The sequence below is a fragment of the Triticum aestivum genome, chromosome 1A (assembly GCF_018294505.1).
Source record: "Triticum aestivum cultivar Chinese Spring chromosome 1A, IWGSC CS RefSeq v2.1, whole genome shotgun sequence".
Taxonomy (NCBI): domain Eukaryota; kingdom Viridiplantae; phylum Streptophyta; class Magnoliopsida; order Poales; family Poaceae; genus Triticum; species Triticum aestivum.
The window spans coordinates 115116408-115134072 of NC_057794.1; the positions used below are offsets into that span (position 1 = coordinate 115116408).

Genomic DNA, 17665 nt, shown 5'->3' on the forward strand with positions numbered 1-17665 from the left:
CAAGGCCCAAGGATCAACACCCATCTACACTGGCTGGTCTACCAACACATGCATTGTTGTGTGCACCATTCGTTGTGCACAACCAAAACACAGCAAGGCAGCGTGGACATGAATGTGCTGTGGGAATAATTGAGGCAAGCTAGATAGGAGGGAGAGAACATACATAGCTAGAAAAATAAACAAATTGCCCCCATAAATTCCACTGAACGTGCATGGGGGATGTAGTTCTAGTAGTGTTCTACTGCCTCTGTCCTTTGATTGGTACTTTAGATAAGGTTAAAATAGCATCCACATGAGACCATCTTTTGATACCCCCTTGCCCCTAAACTATACACTTCCACACCAAACCATGCACATCATCTTTCTTCCCCAATTTTCATTTCCTCTTTTGCCCTCCAGTGAAGCAACGCAAAGACCATGACAAAATAAATTGTATGCTACCTTGGACATATGAAGGAAGGCCACTATATAAGCATTGGTCACCCCACGATGCCAAGGGAGGGAAAGGAAAAGGACTTGCAAGCGAGAGACATCCTCGACCTCCAAGCAGAGAGAAAGATTCATAGTATCATACAATGGGCAATAGCTTGAGGTGCTGCCTGGCTTGCGTGCTCCCCTGCGGCGCGCTGGACCTGATCAGGATCGTCCACCTCAGTGGCCGCGTCGAGGAGTACGGCCGGCCGGTCGCCGCCGGCGAGATCCTCTCTGCCAACCCGAACCACGTGCTGAGCAAGCCGTGCTCGCAGGGCGTCGTGCGGAGGATACTCATCGTCTCCCCGGAGTCCGAGCTGGAGCGCGGCCAGATATACTTCCTCATCCCGGCGTCCTCGGTGCCGGCTGAGAGGAAGAAGAAGACCGGCTCCACCGCTGGCTCGCAAGGCGCCGCTGCCGTCGCGCCGTCAAGGATGGCAAACCCTGGCCACGGCGGCAAGACGCGCAGCCACGTTAAGAGCAAGCCGTCGTCAGATCACGGCAGTGGCCGTGACGTGCGGTCCGAGAAGAGGTCGCTGCACCGGCGGCGAGTGAGCACCGGTGGCCGGACCGCCGTGTGGAGGCCACACCTCGAGTGCATCGTGGAGGGCACTTGACTAGTTCACTACCTAGTTAATTTTTGTTCTTTCTTTTCCTTTTTCTTTGGCATGGGTGTCATTTTTCTCTCTTGTGCGCATGGTTAATGTGTATGCTTCCTTGTGGCCCTTTTTGTAAGTGTACATCCATGTAATGTTTTTCCCTTCCTTCATATATATGATGGACATGGAGAGGGAAGGTTCTGAATTCTTGTTCTAACTACTGCCCTTTTTTCTCCTCCAACTATTATTGTTGTTCCGTTCTATCCTCCGTTTTTTGTGGATGAGTGTTTGATTGGCTCAAGGAGGAGGATAACATATGAAAATGGGCATGTGCTTCTTTTTTTCTCAAGAAAATAAAAGGAAAGAAAAAACAATGCCACAACTTGTGTGCATGGAGTTTCAATCTGTTCATCCTTTAAAGGTCAAACTAGTGGTAATGTCAATCAATCCTCACTGCTTACCTTCAAATAATCCATGGAGCCAAGCACAAGTTTGGTCTCTTCTCACAACCAAGATACATATCGAAGGTTAGATTAGAAACGAAGCCTTAATTTCCAATCATGCCTTAGTTTCTAATCATCATTTGCTAACTAATAGTGGGGGACATACATCATTAGACCATGAATGATTGATGGTTCTTTCTTAAATTTCATGTGGAGGTTGACAAAAAGACACCCTAGCAAGCAGCATTTTTAAGTAAAGCCAGCTATTGGGCCATGGTTTTAGTGCTTATTCTAGCTTTGTAATTGATGCCTCCCCGTTGAAAGTTGAAACCATGCCTTCTGTGCCAGTAGTACTACTCATTGTAGGCATTAGCAAATGCATCTGATTGGTACCCTCAATATAATCATCCAACTAGAGAACAATTACCTATTAAATATGCAAAGGAAAATGACACATAATGTCAATGATCACAACCTGTGAATTTTCTACAACTTTTCCATAAATATCAGGTAACATTTGTGAATATCAGGATGCTACTACACTTTAAAGTAACTGCTTAAGAATGTGTGCTAAAGCATTTTATTTTCCATTTCTAGAGCTGCATGCTTCGGCTGTTCTCTGCTAGAGAAATTTTCACTTTAGGTGCCAATGCCATCAAAAATATTCCTGATTAATGTTATTGATTATTGGCGCAAGCAAGTATGCTATGCTGTTGAAAACGAAAAGTTCATTGCTTATCTGAGAACTGAAACTCTGGGAACCTCCAAAAGAAATAAAAGCAATATTCTCTCAGTTCGCCAATCCAACAAAATCACTTCAGATAGGACAGAAAGCCACAGTTGTTCAATTGTCACAGCAGAGTGGTCTTCTCACATCAATCACCAGCAACAATAATTGGCCTTGTGATTGGAGAGGGAATCAATCCTCTGCAGAAAACTAGAAGCCTCCCCACTCTTACTCTGACATTGATACAAGACACTCCTATCCTGCAGTCTGTCCCAAAGATTTGAAAGCTTCAGTATTTCTACTCAACGGAATGACAACTCCTTCACACAATCACACACATGTCTATGTGCAATGAGCCGATTAACGCATCTAGTTGGAAAGTTTCCTACTTTCCTTGCTCTAGTTGATGTTTCTGAATTTAAAGGCACAAATTCATGCACCTTTTTCGGAGCTCATGCATACTAATTTCATACTAGTACTGTAGTACACATCTTTCAGACATGCCACATTTCCTCGCCACTAGGCAGCTGAATCTGACGAATCAAAACATATCAATATTCAGAGCATTTGGCAGGATTGCCATTTTCATTGGTGCATGCATCATCAGTGGTAAATGGGAGAGAACACTTGCATATTTTTGTTTGCTTCTACAGCTCATACAGAGTTGCAGATTCGATCTGAATATACTACTTCATACAATAGGCTTGCGTGAGCTCTTGGATCAGGTACCATCACAAGGAGCTGCGATAACAACACATAGTTCGAGCAAAGGAAGAAAACAAATGGGCATACACACATGCTGCTGCACGAATTAAGGTGTGCAGACCAAATCATGCACTGATTCCCATGCCGACTTGATTTGTTTCCGTTAGTTTACTTCCAAAAGACAGCTAAGGAGGCGAGGAGGAGGAGCTAATGATGATTAGCGTGGGGTTTCAGTATTAGTCAATGATTGGCTTCACCTTGGCCCTGCTAGCCGCAAGAGATTGATTAGTAGTAGGAGCAAAGCATTGGTGTTTTTGCAGACCAGGATGTTTTTGATCTTTTATTGCTCATATAATTATTAGGGGGTTAGGCTGGTGGAGTGGTGGTTAGAGACTAAGAGTACTATGGATTTGTAGTATTTGTACCTTTTTTTGGGTTTATACTATATATGGGAAGGAAGGGATAGCATGTAGAAATTGTTGGTGCGCCTCTCAGTTGTGCTGTTTATCCATTCATGGTAAAAATGACAAGACATTGACCCTTGAGGTGACAGAAATAACCACGCATTCATGCAGGATATTTCTTGGAACTTAATTAGCCTATTTATGTTGCTTGAATGTTATTAGCTGCGTACGTGCTTTCGCACCCAGTCGGAATAAGCTTGTTCTGCTACCTGCCTAGTCTTGAACCCTTTTATGGCTGCTGTTGCTATACGATGTCACTTGTGCACTGACTTCTTCCCATGAACTGTAAACCCCTGGAGCCTTACCGATGAACACGGCATACCACTTGGCCTAGCAATGCACAAGAGTAAGAGTTGAAGCAGCAAATCAACGGAGTAGACAAGTAGCAATCAAAGTAGCACACAAACAACAATGAAGCAGAAGAGAAGAAGTAAAGCATGTATGATCATACGGCATAGCAAGTTCTACCTAGCACTACCTTGATGTTAACCTACCACCACATCCAAAAAAGGGTGTCATCCTACCATCGCAAGTTCACCATCAGCGTGAGGGGTTAGTATATACCACCTCACCAAAATATACAGACCATCAAATAGTTTTTGAGCCCTAGCTACACAAAATGTACGTCGTCATCGTCATCGTCGCCACGCCGTCGTCATCGGGGATCATGCACGCTCACAGGCAGCACTACTCTAGTAATAGTGCTTGCCCAGCCAGTTCCTGAGCCACAGCACCCTGTGAGCGTCTGCCATGGCAACGAACCCAACACCCTGGGGCTTGTTGTTAAGCAGGTGGCTGAGAGCTGCCATGAGAGCCTCGTCGCTGAAACCACCCTGGGTCATGACAGCGCCATACAAGTCAGACTCCTTGATGGCTGTTGCCACCTCCTTCACCGCCTTAGTCATGTTGCAAAAGACATTGATCTCCTCCTCCATCATGCCTCCTCTTTTCCTCTTCCTATCATGGACGGAGTCAAATGGCTTGTCGAAGGGCTTCACGAAGGGCTTGTCAGGGCCATCAAGGACCTCGACGTCCGGGGTCCTAGGGAAGTCTAGCATGGGAGAACCAAGAGGCTCCCCCGAGCTCATGGCATGCTTTCCAGTTGCCAACCCGAAGTAGAAGATGTGATGCATCTGGCTGTAGTTTTGTATGGGTGTGTTGAGGAATTCAGCGTCCCTTGGGTGGTCCTAACAATGAAACACAAGTGTTGTTAGTTACGATTAGGAGTAGGCAATGGTGGACAATATGAAAAGGAAGAGGGTCGTGAGCTAACCATGACATGGCCGGCGTAGTGCTCTGCCTCTAGAACTATGGAGCAAGTGTTCTCATCCCATGAGGCGTCGCTAAGGTCCCTCAGCTTGGACACTTGGATCCATCGACCTCTTCACTTCCTCAGGTGGTTGTACACCTGGGTGGCAGACACCTCCTGCCCACAGAGCTCGAACACCTGCTTCGCAACGGTATTTAAGTGCACCTCCTTGAAGCCCTTGTTAGTCCTAACTCCACTAGAGATGAGCTCGCACATCTTATTCAGCACGAACGTGGACATGAACGGCTGCCACTTCATGTTGTTCGACCTACCATCCTTCTTTGCCTTCGTCGTTGCTATCTTAAGTGCAGCGGCAACAGCAGAAGCAGGAGTTGGCTCAACGAGCATTACTGGCACCTAGAAGGAATCAGACGCGAACACCTTTGAATCAGGTGCCATCTCGGGCATAGGCTGTGAGTCCTCGACAAACGACGGAGCAAACTGGCTGTTGGACGGGACAAGGACCTGACTAAGATTTTGCGTCTGCGTGGTCATGTCCTACAATCGTAGCATGCATTGACAATAAGCATAGCACACAACATAGCGAACAATCCATGAAATCAGGAGCATACATGTACATGGTTCATCACTATCATAGCAAGCACATGCTTCATCACTATCATACTAAGAACATATGGTTCATCGCTATCATACTAAGCATACCGGACAATCTATGAGCACGAACATACATCTATAACAAACAACATGCTATAAATGGACCACCAATAGCTACAAATCACAGATCTAAGCACGAACCAACACAAGCACAAGGTTCAACTTCAAACTCTACTACTAATCTAGCCTACTACATGCTGAACATCTAGCCCTACCACAAATTGCAACCGCAGCATAGCAATCAACCATATGAGCTCACAGATCAGACCACTAATCAACCATGCATCTAGATCAAACCCTAACTGCAGCTCAGATCTAACTAGAAGGGATAGAGAGAAAGGGGGATTGAACTCACAGAGGCCATGACTGCAGCTCGAGGACGAGGGGGCGGTTGTAGAAGATCAAGAAGATCAACATCGGCCGGTGAAGGAGCGCCGACGCAGTCGACTGCCGGTCGATGAAGATGCGCCGCTTACCTGCTCATCGGTGCCGATGCGCGTCGGCGGGAAAGCTCGAACGGGGGAAATGATGACGGGAGTTAGGGCGGTGAGGGAGGGGGCTAAATAGGGGTGGACTCGGCGGGAGGTGAGCCAAAATCCTCTCGCCGATTTTTCGGCGACGCGGGCGAGCTCGCGCCACCTCCCTGGTCGCACGAGGAGAGAAGCGCGTCACCCTCCCCTGCCTCGCCCGAGCCAGGCTCACGAGCTACTGCCGATTCGGACGTTCCCCCTGGGTCTGGCCTGGACGTGCTTTAAGTTCCGTGTGATGTGGACCGCACAGTAAAGCACGCAACCAAACCGGCCAAGTTCTTTCCGCGTGGACCAGGCTGGCCCATATGCAGGCAACCAAACATATCCCTAGTTGCAGAAGAAGCAGGCTGATGCTATTATTAATTTAGTTACTTTTACTAACTTGTGGAGCTTGTGGTGCTACATAAGGATTTAGCTTCCAGGCACGAAAATGACGAAGCTTGAAATGCATCGAGAGTTTGGTAGAAGCTTTTGTTCATCAATGGAAAGTATTGCGTACAAATGCCTAGGCTACTCTGCTCCTCAAAGGCCCATGGTAGCTCGATCTTCATTATGGGAAACTCCTTAGATTGCCTGGAGCTGATCTTCTTGGTATTTGATAGGTTACTTTGGTGGTAGCTTTTGATGCTGCTGCTATCTATGTAGGCTACTATTCATTTGTAACCTATTAGATGCTTTTTGAACCCTGCGAGAGATTCCAAAGGTTGAAATAGTTCCATCACAATTATTTTTGATTGCGGCCGAGAGCTGTTGAGCATTGAGCGTGGTGGTTGTTGCCTCTATTTTAGAGCAAGTACAATAAAATGATGTGAGGAGGCGCTAAAAAATTAAGATAATTTCTTTGCTGAGTTGGAGTGTAAAGAAGAGGTGAAAGAAGAAAAATGGGTCGTAGATTAGTAGGTAGTTGCAGCATGGATTTTAAGAAACTTTGTGAGAGAAGAAGGTGAACCAAGTTGTGATAAAGTCGTAAATGTTTTTTGCTAATTATTCTACGTGTGGCTTACTAAGTTGGTTATATATAATGTGACAACTTCATATAGGCTTTGGCTATACTATTACCATGCTCTTAATAAAGTGGGGGCGGGGAACCCCTTTGATTCAAAAAAAATTCACATAGAGTGCTGACTTAGAGCATGGTTAATAATACAATCAACAATTATCTATAAGGAGTTGCCATGTATTTATAGCCAACCTAATAACTGACATGTACAGTAGTAAGTTTTAAATACTCCTTTCATTACACAATGTAGTGCGTCTGTGCTTTTCGAGATCTAAGTTTACCCATACATTTAACCAATGAGATTGACTGCAACGGGAGCAAATATTATACCACTCCCGAGATCTAAGTTTGACCATACATTTAACCAATAAGACCGACTGTGACGGGAGCAAATATTATACCACTCCCGATATCCAAGTTTGACCATACATTTAACCAACGGGTGCACTACATTGTGAAATGGAGGAAATACGTATTACTTCATTAATAGTTGGCCCACCTTACAATCTCGCAAAGTGACTTGGGGTTTGTGCTGCAGCTGGCTACTAATTTACAGCCTGCTTCTCTTCTCTCTCCTCCAACTAGCAAAATTATATTCCCTTTATATCAAAATATAAGATGTTTTTTAGGCTATTTTAACCTTAAAATGTCTTATATTTTGGTACATAGATAGTAATATTTAAGTCTTTATAGCTTATTTATGTCATCTTATTTTACTTGCTCTTAGAGTACTTCGTAGAAAGGGGAAATAAATTGTTTTCGAGGGTAATGGTGGTCCGACGTACTAAACAAAAGAAGCCCATAAATGACTTATCAGGTAGCTGGGTTTTAGAGCCCAAACCAGGGCCTGATAACAACTAGTTCAACTTGTTTTCACGTGGAGAAGCCCAACCCACCAACCCCTCAAAAAAAAAAAAATCCTAACTCTGCAACTGCAACTCACCTTGCTCGTCCCCGTTGCCGGCGGCAGCGTCGCCGCCGCGACCGTATCCCTTCGCCGGCGGGGCGCGAGGCCCTGATCTTTCCCTCCGCGCCGAAGACGTGCGGCCTGGCCGTGCCACCGCGTTCTCGGGAGTTTGGATCTTGGTTGTCCTCGTAGCCGCCCCCGCATCCCTATTGCTCGTGCAGTCGTGCTCCTCCGAATTCGCCGGCTGCCGGTGTCCCGGCTCGGCCACAGCCCGCAGGTATTGGTTTTTGAGTAACTATGCTTGCGTAAATGGGGGTTAAGTGAAGCACACATGCCGAATTGCTTTTTGATCTAGGAATTGTTGCGTTCTCGAATGAGGGGTAGATTTGATGGTTTCCCTAAAGTTGATGAGCCTCTGATGCTGCCCTTTGATAGAGAAAATTGCACACAACAACAAATTAATTAGGCACTAGTTGCAGCTTATACCGGGTTTGGCAATAATAAACAGTCTGTACCAATTTACACCATGCAGTTGTCGTTTGTGTTTTTTTATGATGGACCAAATATTTCTTAATCATCTTCATATTCCTGTCGCAGACGATTTTTCCAAGTTTGTAATTCAGCACTTTGTCATGTATAATGTCTGGTTTCAGTCTTAGTTAGTACCTTGGTGCCTAATGCTGCAGTTGTTTGTTTAATCGAGTAGGACCATGGTACAAGAACAGAAAGGAGAAACATCCAGTGGCATGTATACTTACAAGCATCATGGTGACAAGGGAGTTGATATCCATGAGATTTTCGTTAAGAAGAGCAGAACCCGTGTTCTGCTGTCATACTGTGGCCTCATTTTACTTCTAGCAATTGTCTGCCGATCATTGCTGGGAAAGGTAACTTCTGTTGTAAATCACTACCAGAAATCAGAAGAGGGCTAAGTTAATGAGGAAAGAGCAGTTTAGTCGATATTTCCTAGTTGTTGGTCCTATACTCGTAAGAGTTAGGTTCATCAGACATTGTAGCAAAAGCTTTAAGATGTCCAATTGTGTATTGTGTTCTAGGAAGTAAAAACACGTTCAAATGTTTTGTTTATTCAGAACAAGTGCACATTTCATGTTTGTATAATTCATGTGAAAAATTTGAAATAAATCATTAGATTCTACGGTAGTAATCAAAGAATATCATTGCTTAGTTGACCACCCTAGATTCGTATAGTTTGACATAACTGGTACATACTGTATATTGGTATTGACCTGGTTGAATATTGCAGGAAAAGTTGTGTCTTCAGTCAGTGTGGAGTGTTACCTTTGGAATTCTGGTTGCGAAATGTTTGCAATACAAACCAGTGAAGAAAGGTGAATCCTTCCTCAGGGATAAATTTGTAGGGTCTTTCTGCATATTGTAGACATGGTCTATTGTTGATTTGCACATTTAGATCGCACCAGCATATGATAACCATTCACAGTCCATACTGAAAAAAGTATCAGCAGTATGTTTCTTATCGGGTTTCCCTGTTTCTTCGTGTGCAGAGTCAGTAGTGATAATGCCATCTTTTGGGGTTCAGCTAGAAATACATTTTTGGAGGTATTATCAGCCTCCCTATGCGAAATCACCAATCAATCTTCAAATTACGCTCTTTACTATTGCCCATTCTTGTCACAATCGTACCGTATATTTCCACTCTGAATTGAAAACTGGATCATTGGTGGGAACTATTAGGTTATCTTACAGGTGGGTGTAGGATGATCAGTTTAGATAGTCAAAATGGATGACTGCTTTTAGCCTTTCTGTTGGATGCATTCGCCACCAATTATTCCAGTGTCAACTGACCCAAATGAATTGGGGAATTATACCTTCTTACTTGGCTGAGTGGATATAGGTAGACTGCTTCTGTTAGATAGCAATTCCTCCCTGAACAAACAATCCTCATGTTGTAGAGGTTATTTGTTTTCGTTTGGTGCAAACTAGATAAATGGCAACAAGTCGATGATTTGTATATTAACTGTTGGTTGCTCCGGATCACATTGATAAATCATATAGGACTAACAATTTGGTGATTGCTTTAGCAATTTGGTGTAGAGCAAAACTCTGTTCCTGGTGGGTAAGACTTTTTTAGATGTCAGATCAATTCGCTGAGCAGTGATGTCTATGGTTTTGTTTGCGCGTCATGAACTCCTTGCTTTGCTTGAAGTACATAATATCTTTACCCTCAGAAAGGTTCAAGATTGACGTGAACTAAATCATTTCACTATTAAATCTGCTTCGGTGGTGTCGCAAAATCATAGACAGCTTCACTCAAGGATTTTGCCTCAGAGAGATATGTTTCCTGCAACTTCTCTTTGCTTAGGAAATAGTATCCAGGCAATTGTATTAGACGATGCTGAAAAAAGTATCAACAGCATGTTTCTTATCGGGTTTCCCTGTTTCATTGTGTGCAGAGTCGGTAGTGATAATGCCATCTTTTGGGGTTCAGCTAGAAATACATTTTTGGAGGTATTACCAGCCTCCTTATGAGAAATCACCAATCATCTTCAAATTATGTTCTTACTATTGCCCATTCTTGTCACCATCTTACTGTATATTTCCACTGTGAAGTGACAACTGGATCGTTGGCGGGAACTATTAGGTTATCTTACAGGTGGGTAGGATGAACAGTTTAGATGGTCAATATGGATGACTGCTTTAGTCTTTAGCTGTTGGATGCATTTGCCACCAATTATAAGTGTCAACCATCCCAGATGAATTGGGGACTTGTACCTGCTTACTTATCTGAGTGGATATAGGTAGACTGCTGTCGTTAGCTAGCAATTCCTTTCCAAACAAGCAATCCTCATGTTGTAGGAGGTAATCCGTTTTCTTTTGGTGTAAACAAGAGAAATGGCAACATCCCGTGATTTGTTTATTAACTGCTGGTTGCTCTGGATCACGTTGATAAATCATAAATCCTATGAGGGTAGAGTATGCTGTACGCTCAACGGTTTTCTGAAGGAGATTGTTCTAGCAATATCCTTTGCGTCCAAGAAACCAAATGGAGAGGACAGAAGGCGAAGGAGGTGGAGGATACCGGCTTCAAGCTGTGGTACACGGGGACGGCTGCAAACAGAAATGGCTTAGGCATCTTGATTAACAAGAGCCTCAAGTATGGAGTGGTAGACGTCAAGAGACGTGGGGACCGGATTATCCTGGTCAAGCTGGTAGTTGAGGACTTGGTTCTCAATGTTATTAGCCGCGTATGCCCCGCAAGTAGGCCACAATGAGAACACCAAGAGGGAATTCTGGGAAGGCCTGGAAGACATGGTTAGGAGTGTACCGATTGGTGAGAAGCTCTTCATAGGAGGAGACCTCAATGGCCACGTGGGTACATCTAACACAGGTTTTGAAGGGGCGCATGGGGGCTTTGGCTATGGCATCAGGAATCAAGAAGGAGAAGATGTCTTAAGCTTTGCTCTAGCCTACAACATGATTGTAGCTAACACCCTCTTTAAAAAGAGAGAATCACATCTGGTGACTTTTAGTAGTGGCCAACACTCTAGCCAGATTGATTTCATCCTCTCGAGAAGAGAAGATAGGCGTGCGTGCCTAGACTGTAAGGTGATACCTGGAGAGAGTGTTGTACCCCAACATAAGCTGGTGGTTGCTGACTTCCGCTTTCGGATTCGTGTCCAGCGGGATAAGCGTGCCAAAGTCGCTAGAACGAAGTGGTGGAAGCTCAAGGGGGAGGTAGCTTAGGTGTTCAAGGAGAGGGTCATTAAGGAGGGCCCTTGGGAGGAAGGAGGGGATGCAGACAATGTGTGGATGAAGATGGCGACTTGCATTCGTAAGGTGGCCTCTGAGGAGTTTGGAGTGTCCAGGGGAAGGAGAAGCGAAGATAAGGATACTTGGTGGTGGAATGATGATGTCCAGAAGGCGATTAAAGAGAAGAAAGATTGCTTCAGACGCCTATACCTGGATAGGAGTGCAGACAACATAGATAAGTACAAGATGGCGAAGAAGGCCTCAAAGCGAGCTGTTGGTGAAGCAAGGGGTCGGGCATATGAGGACCTCTACCAACGGTTAGGCACGAAGGAAGGTGAAAGGGACATCTATAAGATGGCCAAGATCCGAGAGAGGAAGACGAGGGATATTGGCCAAGTCAAATGCATCAAGGACGGAGCAGGCCAACTCTTGGTGAAGGACGAGGAGATTAAGCATAGATGGCGGGAGTACTTCGACAAGCTGTTCAATGGGGAGAATGAGAGTTCTACCATTGAACTGGACGACTCCTTTGATGAGACCAGCATGCGTTTTGTGCGGCGCATCCAGGAGTCTGAGGTGAAGGAGGCTTTAAAAAGGATGAAAGGAGGCAAGGCGATGGGCCCTGATTGTATCCCCATTGAGGTGTGGAAAGGTCTCGGGGACATAGCGATAGTATGGCTAACCAAGCTTTTCAACCTCATTTTTCGGGCAAACAAGATGCCAGAAGAATGGAGACGGAGTATATTAGTACCAATCTTCAAGAACAAGGGGGATGTTCAGAGTTGTACTAATTACCGTGGAATTAAGCTGATGAGCCATACAATGAAGCTATGGGAGAGAGTCATTGAGCACCGCTTAAGAAGAATGACAAGCGTGACCAAAAATCAGTTTGGTTTCATGCCTGGGAGGTCGACCATGGAAGCCATTTTCTTGGTACGACAACTTATGGAGAGATATAGGGAGCAAAAGAAGGACTTGCATATGGTGTTCATTGACTTGGAGAAGGCCTATGATAAGATACCGCGGAATGTCATGTGGTGGGCCTTGGAGAAACACAAAGTCCCAGCAAAGTACATTACCCTCATCAAGGACATGTACGATAATGTTGTGACAAGTGTTTGAACAAGTGATGTCGACACCGATGACTTCCCGATTAAGATAGGACTGCATCAGGGGTCAGCTTTGAGCCCTTATCTTTTTGCATTGGTGATGGATGAGGTCACAAGGGATATACAAGGAGATATCCCATGGTGTATGCTCTTTGCGGATGATGTGGTGCTAGTTGACGATAGTCGGACGGGGGTAAATAGGAAGTTAGAGTTATGGAGACAAACCTTGGAATCGAAAGGGTTTAGGCTTAGTAGAACTAAAACCGAGTACATGATGTGCGGTTTCAGTACTACTAGGTGTGAGGAGGAGGAGGTTAGCCTTGATGGCCAGGTGGTACCTCGGAAGGACACCTTTCGGTATTTGGGGTCAATGTTGCAGGAGGATGGGGGTATTGATGAAGATGTGAACCATCGAATCAAAGCCGGATGGATGAAGTGGCGCCAAGCTTCTGGCATTCTCTGTGACAAGAGAGTGCCACAAAAGCTAAAAGGCAAGTTCTACAGGACGGCGGATCGACCCGCAATGTTGTATGGCGCGGAGTGTTGGCCGACTAAAAGGTGACATGTTCAACAGTTAGGTGTGGCGGAGATGCGTATGTTGAGATTGATGTGTGGCCACACGAGGAAGGATCGAGTCCGGAATGATGATATACGAGATCGAGTTGGGGTAGCACCAATTGAGGAGAAGCTTGTCCAACATCGTCTGAGATGGTTTGGGCATATTCAGCGCAGGCCTCCAGAAGCTCCAGTGCATAGCGGACGGCTAAAGCGTGCGGAGAATGTCAAGAGAGGGCGGGGTAGACCGAATTTGACATGGGAGGAGTCCGTTAAGAGAGACCTGAAGGATTGGAGTATCACCAAAGAGTGAGCTATGGACAGGGGTGCGTGGAAGCTTGCTATCCATGTGCCAGAGCCATGAGTTGGTTGCGAGATCTTATGGGTTTCACCTCTAGCCTACCCCAACTTGTTTGGGACTAAAGGCTTTCTTGTTGTTGTTGTTGATTGTTCTAGCAATATGGTGTAAGACAGTAAGTAAGACTTTGTTCCTGGTGGGTAAGACTCCTAGAGCAAAACTCTGTTCCTGGTGGGTAAGACTTTGTTGATGTTGGTTTCAGATCAAGTCGCCGAGCAATGATGTCTATGTTTTTGTTTTGTGTTATGAACTCCTTGCTTGGCGTCAAGCACTTCGTATCTTAAGCACTCTGAAAGGCTCAATATTGAAGTGAACTAAATAATTTCATTATTAAATCTGCTTCCGTGGTGTCGCAAAATCATAAACAGCATCACTCAAGGGTTTTGCCTCAGAGGGATATGTTTTCTTTAACTTTTCTTTGCTTAGGAAATAGTATCCATGCTACTGGAAATTTGGTTACAGCTGTTGTTCTCACTTTTTTTTAATTTGTGATTCTTAGCGGAAGAGTTGACCGTCATTTTGTGCCAATTGGCAAGATTCTAAAGCCACTGCTGAACGAGTGTGTGACACCTGTGACCTGTTACTGGAGCTTGGCGTCGCTTCTGCGTGATGAGGAGGAGCTCAAGCTAGTTTTCCAGGTAAAAATTATGTGTTATCATCTATCACTTAATTGTTCCGACAAAATTTCAGCAATCCAATGAAGCTTTATCGCAGAAATTCCGCCCACCTGTCAAAATGTTGGTCCCTATCTGGAGAGCTCTCTGCGCATTCACAGATTCTGAATGCACAAGCCGGCATTCTGCAGTTTCTAAACCGAACCGTTCAGAAGCGTGACTCTGTTGGCGATCTGGTGTGATTGCGACGGTCGGCAAAGGGGATGCAGTTGAGCTTAGATGCCAAACTGAGCTAGAGGTAGGTCTCACTAATGCGAGGGCCGCTAATTATTGGGGTGAACGCCTGCAGATTTTCAGATGTGAATGTACAGTGTACTGCACTTAACAGCTAGTACCGATAGTTCTCAGATGGTACGAACTATCGTCCATGTTCTGAATTGTTCCTTTGGCGACAATGCAGGCCACCATGGGATCTACGCCATCAACCTTTTGGTTTTCAAATCTTGACCAGTGGTATAGTTAGAAGTATTTGGTTGTCTATATGAAAACGATTGCTGGATTCTTTTTTATTATAAGCCATGGTTTTGTTTGCTGAGATTTTTTCGTAATAATATGTTTCTTTTTCTGATTAGTTTTATGGCATTACTAGTCAAAATCTTGTACTGAGGACAACTAGAAGTCAAATCTACAGTTGTGGACAGGGGAGTACAGTAGTACTGCCTTGCCATTTGAATGTGCACGCTGCTGTTGTCAAAGACAAACGGTTCACATGATATTCGCCACTGACGTTGTTCTCATATATCACTAGTATAGATCAAATCGATCGATGTATGGGGAGATGGAAAGGTTTGTTAAAGAATCATCTGTGTCTCCTACGTATGCTACATAAATGAGAAGAGTGGCATGGAAACGAAATGAAATGTGCACAGACAAGCATGTGAGGAGAGGAGTGCCCCATGCATCGCATATGCAAAGATCCCAATGCAGTCAAACAAACACACCTCATATGGAGTAGGGAGTATCACGCGCTAGCTTGTTGGACTCGGCTAGGGCTTGTGTTCCCAAGACTTGGACACCTTAGCAAATTAGAGCAATTTAGAAATCACTACCATGAATTTGGATACTATAAAATTTTGCTTGAATGAGCTCCCCTGAACACAAATTAAAGCAAAATAATTTCTGGAAAAAGCCTGTTATTCCAGTATTTTCACAAGGTCTACTACGTGTAGAGAAAAAGGCAAACAAAAATTAAGTTACATTCAAAGAAGGTCTCAGTCGTTAACGCTAGACTAGTACAACGGCCTCAACCAAAAAACGGAACATTCTCATGCGTGATGGAGCTGTAGTCCGTGGAGCTCGACGCCGCGGCGTACACCGTGGTTGACGACGACGCGGAAGCCACAGGCCCCACCGCCGGCGCTGCCAGCCCCAGCGACCCAGCCGGCCGGTGGCCTCCGGCGGCGAGGAGCTGTGAGGCGTGCGAGGACGGGGGCACGTTGGGCACCGCGGACGCCGCCGCGGCGGCGGCAGGGCGGTACCTGTGCTTGAGGATCTGGGCGCGGACGGCGGCGAGCTCGGCCTCCAGGGCGTGCACCTGCTGCTGCAGGGTGAGGATGGCGCCCATGCAGCCGTAGACGGGATCGCGGAGCCGCAGGTTCGCCTCGTACACCAGGCTGTTGGCCGCGTCGCCGCGCTGGCTCTCGTGCACCTCCTGCATGCATGCGCGTCAAGGTACGCGTTAGCTAATAATATCAGCTGGAGCACTTCGATCGGTTCAACTTGTTGAAGGATTTTGAGCAAAATGATGATGAAGTCACACATCTCTCTCTTAAAAAAAAGTAAAAGAGAAATGCCCTGATGTATACTTGTCTTGAGATGATAATGGGGAAACTTCAATTTGGATTTTGGATTTTGGATTTTGGGAGGCAAACATTTTATACAGTATTTATTGCTGTTTAGAGAGAACTTTTAGCATTTTTACGGAACAAAAGATGCACAAATGCGACTCAAACCATACACAAATCTCTAGTGATTACGCCCGAAACATAATGGAAAAAAGAGAGGAGATCCAGGGGAACTTAGGGTTTTGGATCTGCAAGAACAGCCACTGCTGCCTTGACTTGTGAGTTGTGGCAATACCACAAATGAAATTCTCTTGTTAACAAAGGTTTCCAGAAATACCATGTGAACTAATGAAATACTGCGAGATGTGAGGTATTCACAATAATTATGCTATATCTCATCAAAATCAGTGGCACAAAACCAGTTCATTTCACGAGCTCAGAAGGGATAGAAGTAAGCTATGCTAAAAGTCAAAGAGCAAGCAATGGAAGGAAATTAGACTAAATTAGATTACCAGGAGCATCTTGGAGACGTTGCTCGCGCCGAAGACCTTGTGAACGGAGGCGAACTTGTGCGGCTCTAGCGGCGAGAAGAATGGCGAGAAGGGGCACTCCTGCGCGCACCGCCGCCGGAGCAGCTTACATGCGGCACATGGGGTCATCGTGTTGAACGACGGTGTCGATCCTGGTCCTGCGCCTGCTGCAGGCAGGCTGCTACTCCTCCGTGCCGCCGCCATCATCCGGTCCGCCTCCGCCGCCGACTCACTCTTGATCTTCTTCCCTACCTCATGGTCTTGCTGCCAGTCACTGAAGAAGAAGATGTATATAGCATGAGATCACCAATTCACCATGGCTATAGCTAGGGTTCCAACTAATTCCATTGCCACACAGCGCCATGCACCATTGACACAACAAAGCTTGAGCAGAGGATTCTAACTAGAGACAGTGCATGAATTTAGCTATTCCTAAATCATTTTTTGTATGATCTAGCTTGGTATTTCGGAAAGTAGTTTTGAGCTTTGAGCATACCTTGCAGTGGACATGAAGGCAAGGGAGAGAGCAGGGGGACAAGGGATGGAAGTGAGGTGCTTTGGAAAAAGTGTCTTCTAGGTTGTGTGTCTCTGCCGCTTAGCTTGTGTGTGTGTGTGTGTGTGAGAGAGAGAGAGAGAGAGAGAGAGAGAGAGAGAGATGTTGGGAAAAAACGTTCGGTTTTTTTATAACAAAAATAAGTTTGCTGCTGTCAGAGAGATTGTACTGCTAGATGTATGTAGGTTTTGCACCATTTGGAAGGCATCCTGGTGTATGTTGACTTGTTGCAATAGTTAATCAGGCAGCTAATTAATAAGAGGTGTGTGCATACGGAATGATGGAATCTTCTTAGTGTAAAATAACTCTCTATTACTGCCCCCCATTAAGATTAGCTTTGGCAATAGCCAAAAGCCTGTAGGTCTTGGAAGTGGTTTGGGAATTGGGTATGAGTTTTGAAAAAATGGGTTTAATATTGGACAGAATGGGCACATATTAATTTGGTACTAACAAACTTGCATTACATAGTTATTTTTTGTGAGAGTATTACATAGTTAATTAGCATCCACTAACTTAATTATGCATCACAAATTCTCTTTGAGTCATCCATTAGTTATTTGTGGTAATGTACTAGTATGGACTTTGTTAGAATATCATCCATAT

General features: G+C 45.0%; 3 protein-coding genes across 6 annotated transcripts; 2 read left to right on the top strand and 1 right to left on the bottom strand.

Annotated features, from left to right (window-relative positions):
- The first annotated feature begins 481 nt into the window (after positions 1-481).
- LOC123105383 (uncharacterized) lies at positions 482-1275 on the top strand. The gene has a single exon (XM_044527472.1). It carries the CDS (start codon positions 576-578, stop codon positions 1086-1088), a length of 513 nt encoding a protein of 170 aa, XP_044383407.1. The 5' UTR covers positions 482-575; the 3' UTR covers positions 1089-1275.
- A 6470-nt stretch (positions 1276-7745) lies between these two features.
- LOC123039849 (uncharacterized) lies at positions 7746-14743 on the top strand. Of its 4 annotated transcripts, XR_006418003.1 has the most exons (7): positions 7746-8047; positions 8477-8657; positions 9035-9119; positions 10203-10257; positions 14021-14159; positions 14236-14433; positions 14596-14743. XR_006418003.1 is itself a non-coding variant. In XM_044462863.1 (6 exons), exons 2-6 carry the CDS (start codon positions 8481-8483, stop codon positions 14353-14355), a joined length of 576 nt encoding a protein of 191 aa, XP_044318798.1. In that variant the 5' UTR covers positions 7746-8047; positions 8474-8480; the 3' UTR covers positions 14356-14743. The 4 variants fall into 4 exon arrangements, 3 of the variants coding, with proteins under 3 accessions (XP_044318798.1, XP_044318789.1, XP_044318792.1); XM_044462863.1 differs by lacking the exon at positions 10203-10257 and adding an exon at positions 9294-9348 and having other exon boundaries at positions 8474-8657; positions 14236-14743; XM_044462854.1 differs by lacking the exon at positions 10203-10257 and adding an exon at positions 9294-9348 and having other exon boundaries at positions 14236-14743.
- A 548-nt stretch (positions 14744-15291) lies between these two features.
- LOC123105466 (LOB domain-containing protein 15) lies at positions 15292-17102 on the bottom strand. The gene is made up of 3 exons (XM_044527570.1): positions 17006-17102; positions 16492-16783; positions 15292-15846 (listed from the first exon to the last, which is right to left on the bottom strand). Exons 1-3 carry the CDS (start codon positions 17017-17019, stop codon positions 15439-15441), a joined length of 714 nt encoding a protein of 237 aa, XP_044383505.1. The 5' UTR covers positions 17020-17102; the 3' UTR covers positions 15292-15438.
- Between the last annotated feature and the right edge of the window lie 563 nt (positions 17103-17665).

Excerpts from the sequence above, each read along its gene's own strand:
- LOC123105383 (XM_044527472.1), top strand. The coding sequence starts at position 576 with ATGGGCAATAGCTTGAGGTGCTGCCTGGCTTGCGTGCTCCCCTGCGGC.
- LOC123039849 (XM_044462863.1), top strand. The coding sequence starts at position 8,481 with ATGGTACAAGAACAGAAAGGAGAAACATCCAGTGGCATGTATACTTAC. Across the intron at positions 8,658-9,034 it reads GCCGATCATTGCTGGGAAAG|GAAAAGTTGTGTCTTCAGTC; the intron begins GTAACTTCTGTT and ends TGAATATTGCAG. Across the intron at positions 9,120-9,293 it reads ATACAAACCAGTGAAGAAAG|AGTCAGTAGTGATAATGCCA; the intron begins GTGAATCCTTCC and ends CTTCGTGTGCAG.
- LOC123105466 (XM_044527570.1), bottom strand. Across the intron at positions 15,847-16,491 it reads ACGTCTCCAAGATGCTCCTG|GAGGTGCACGAGAGCCAGCG; the intron begins GTAATCTAATTT and ends GCATGCATGCAG.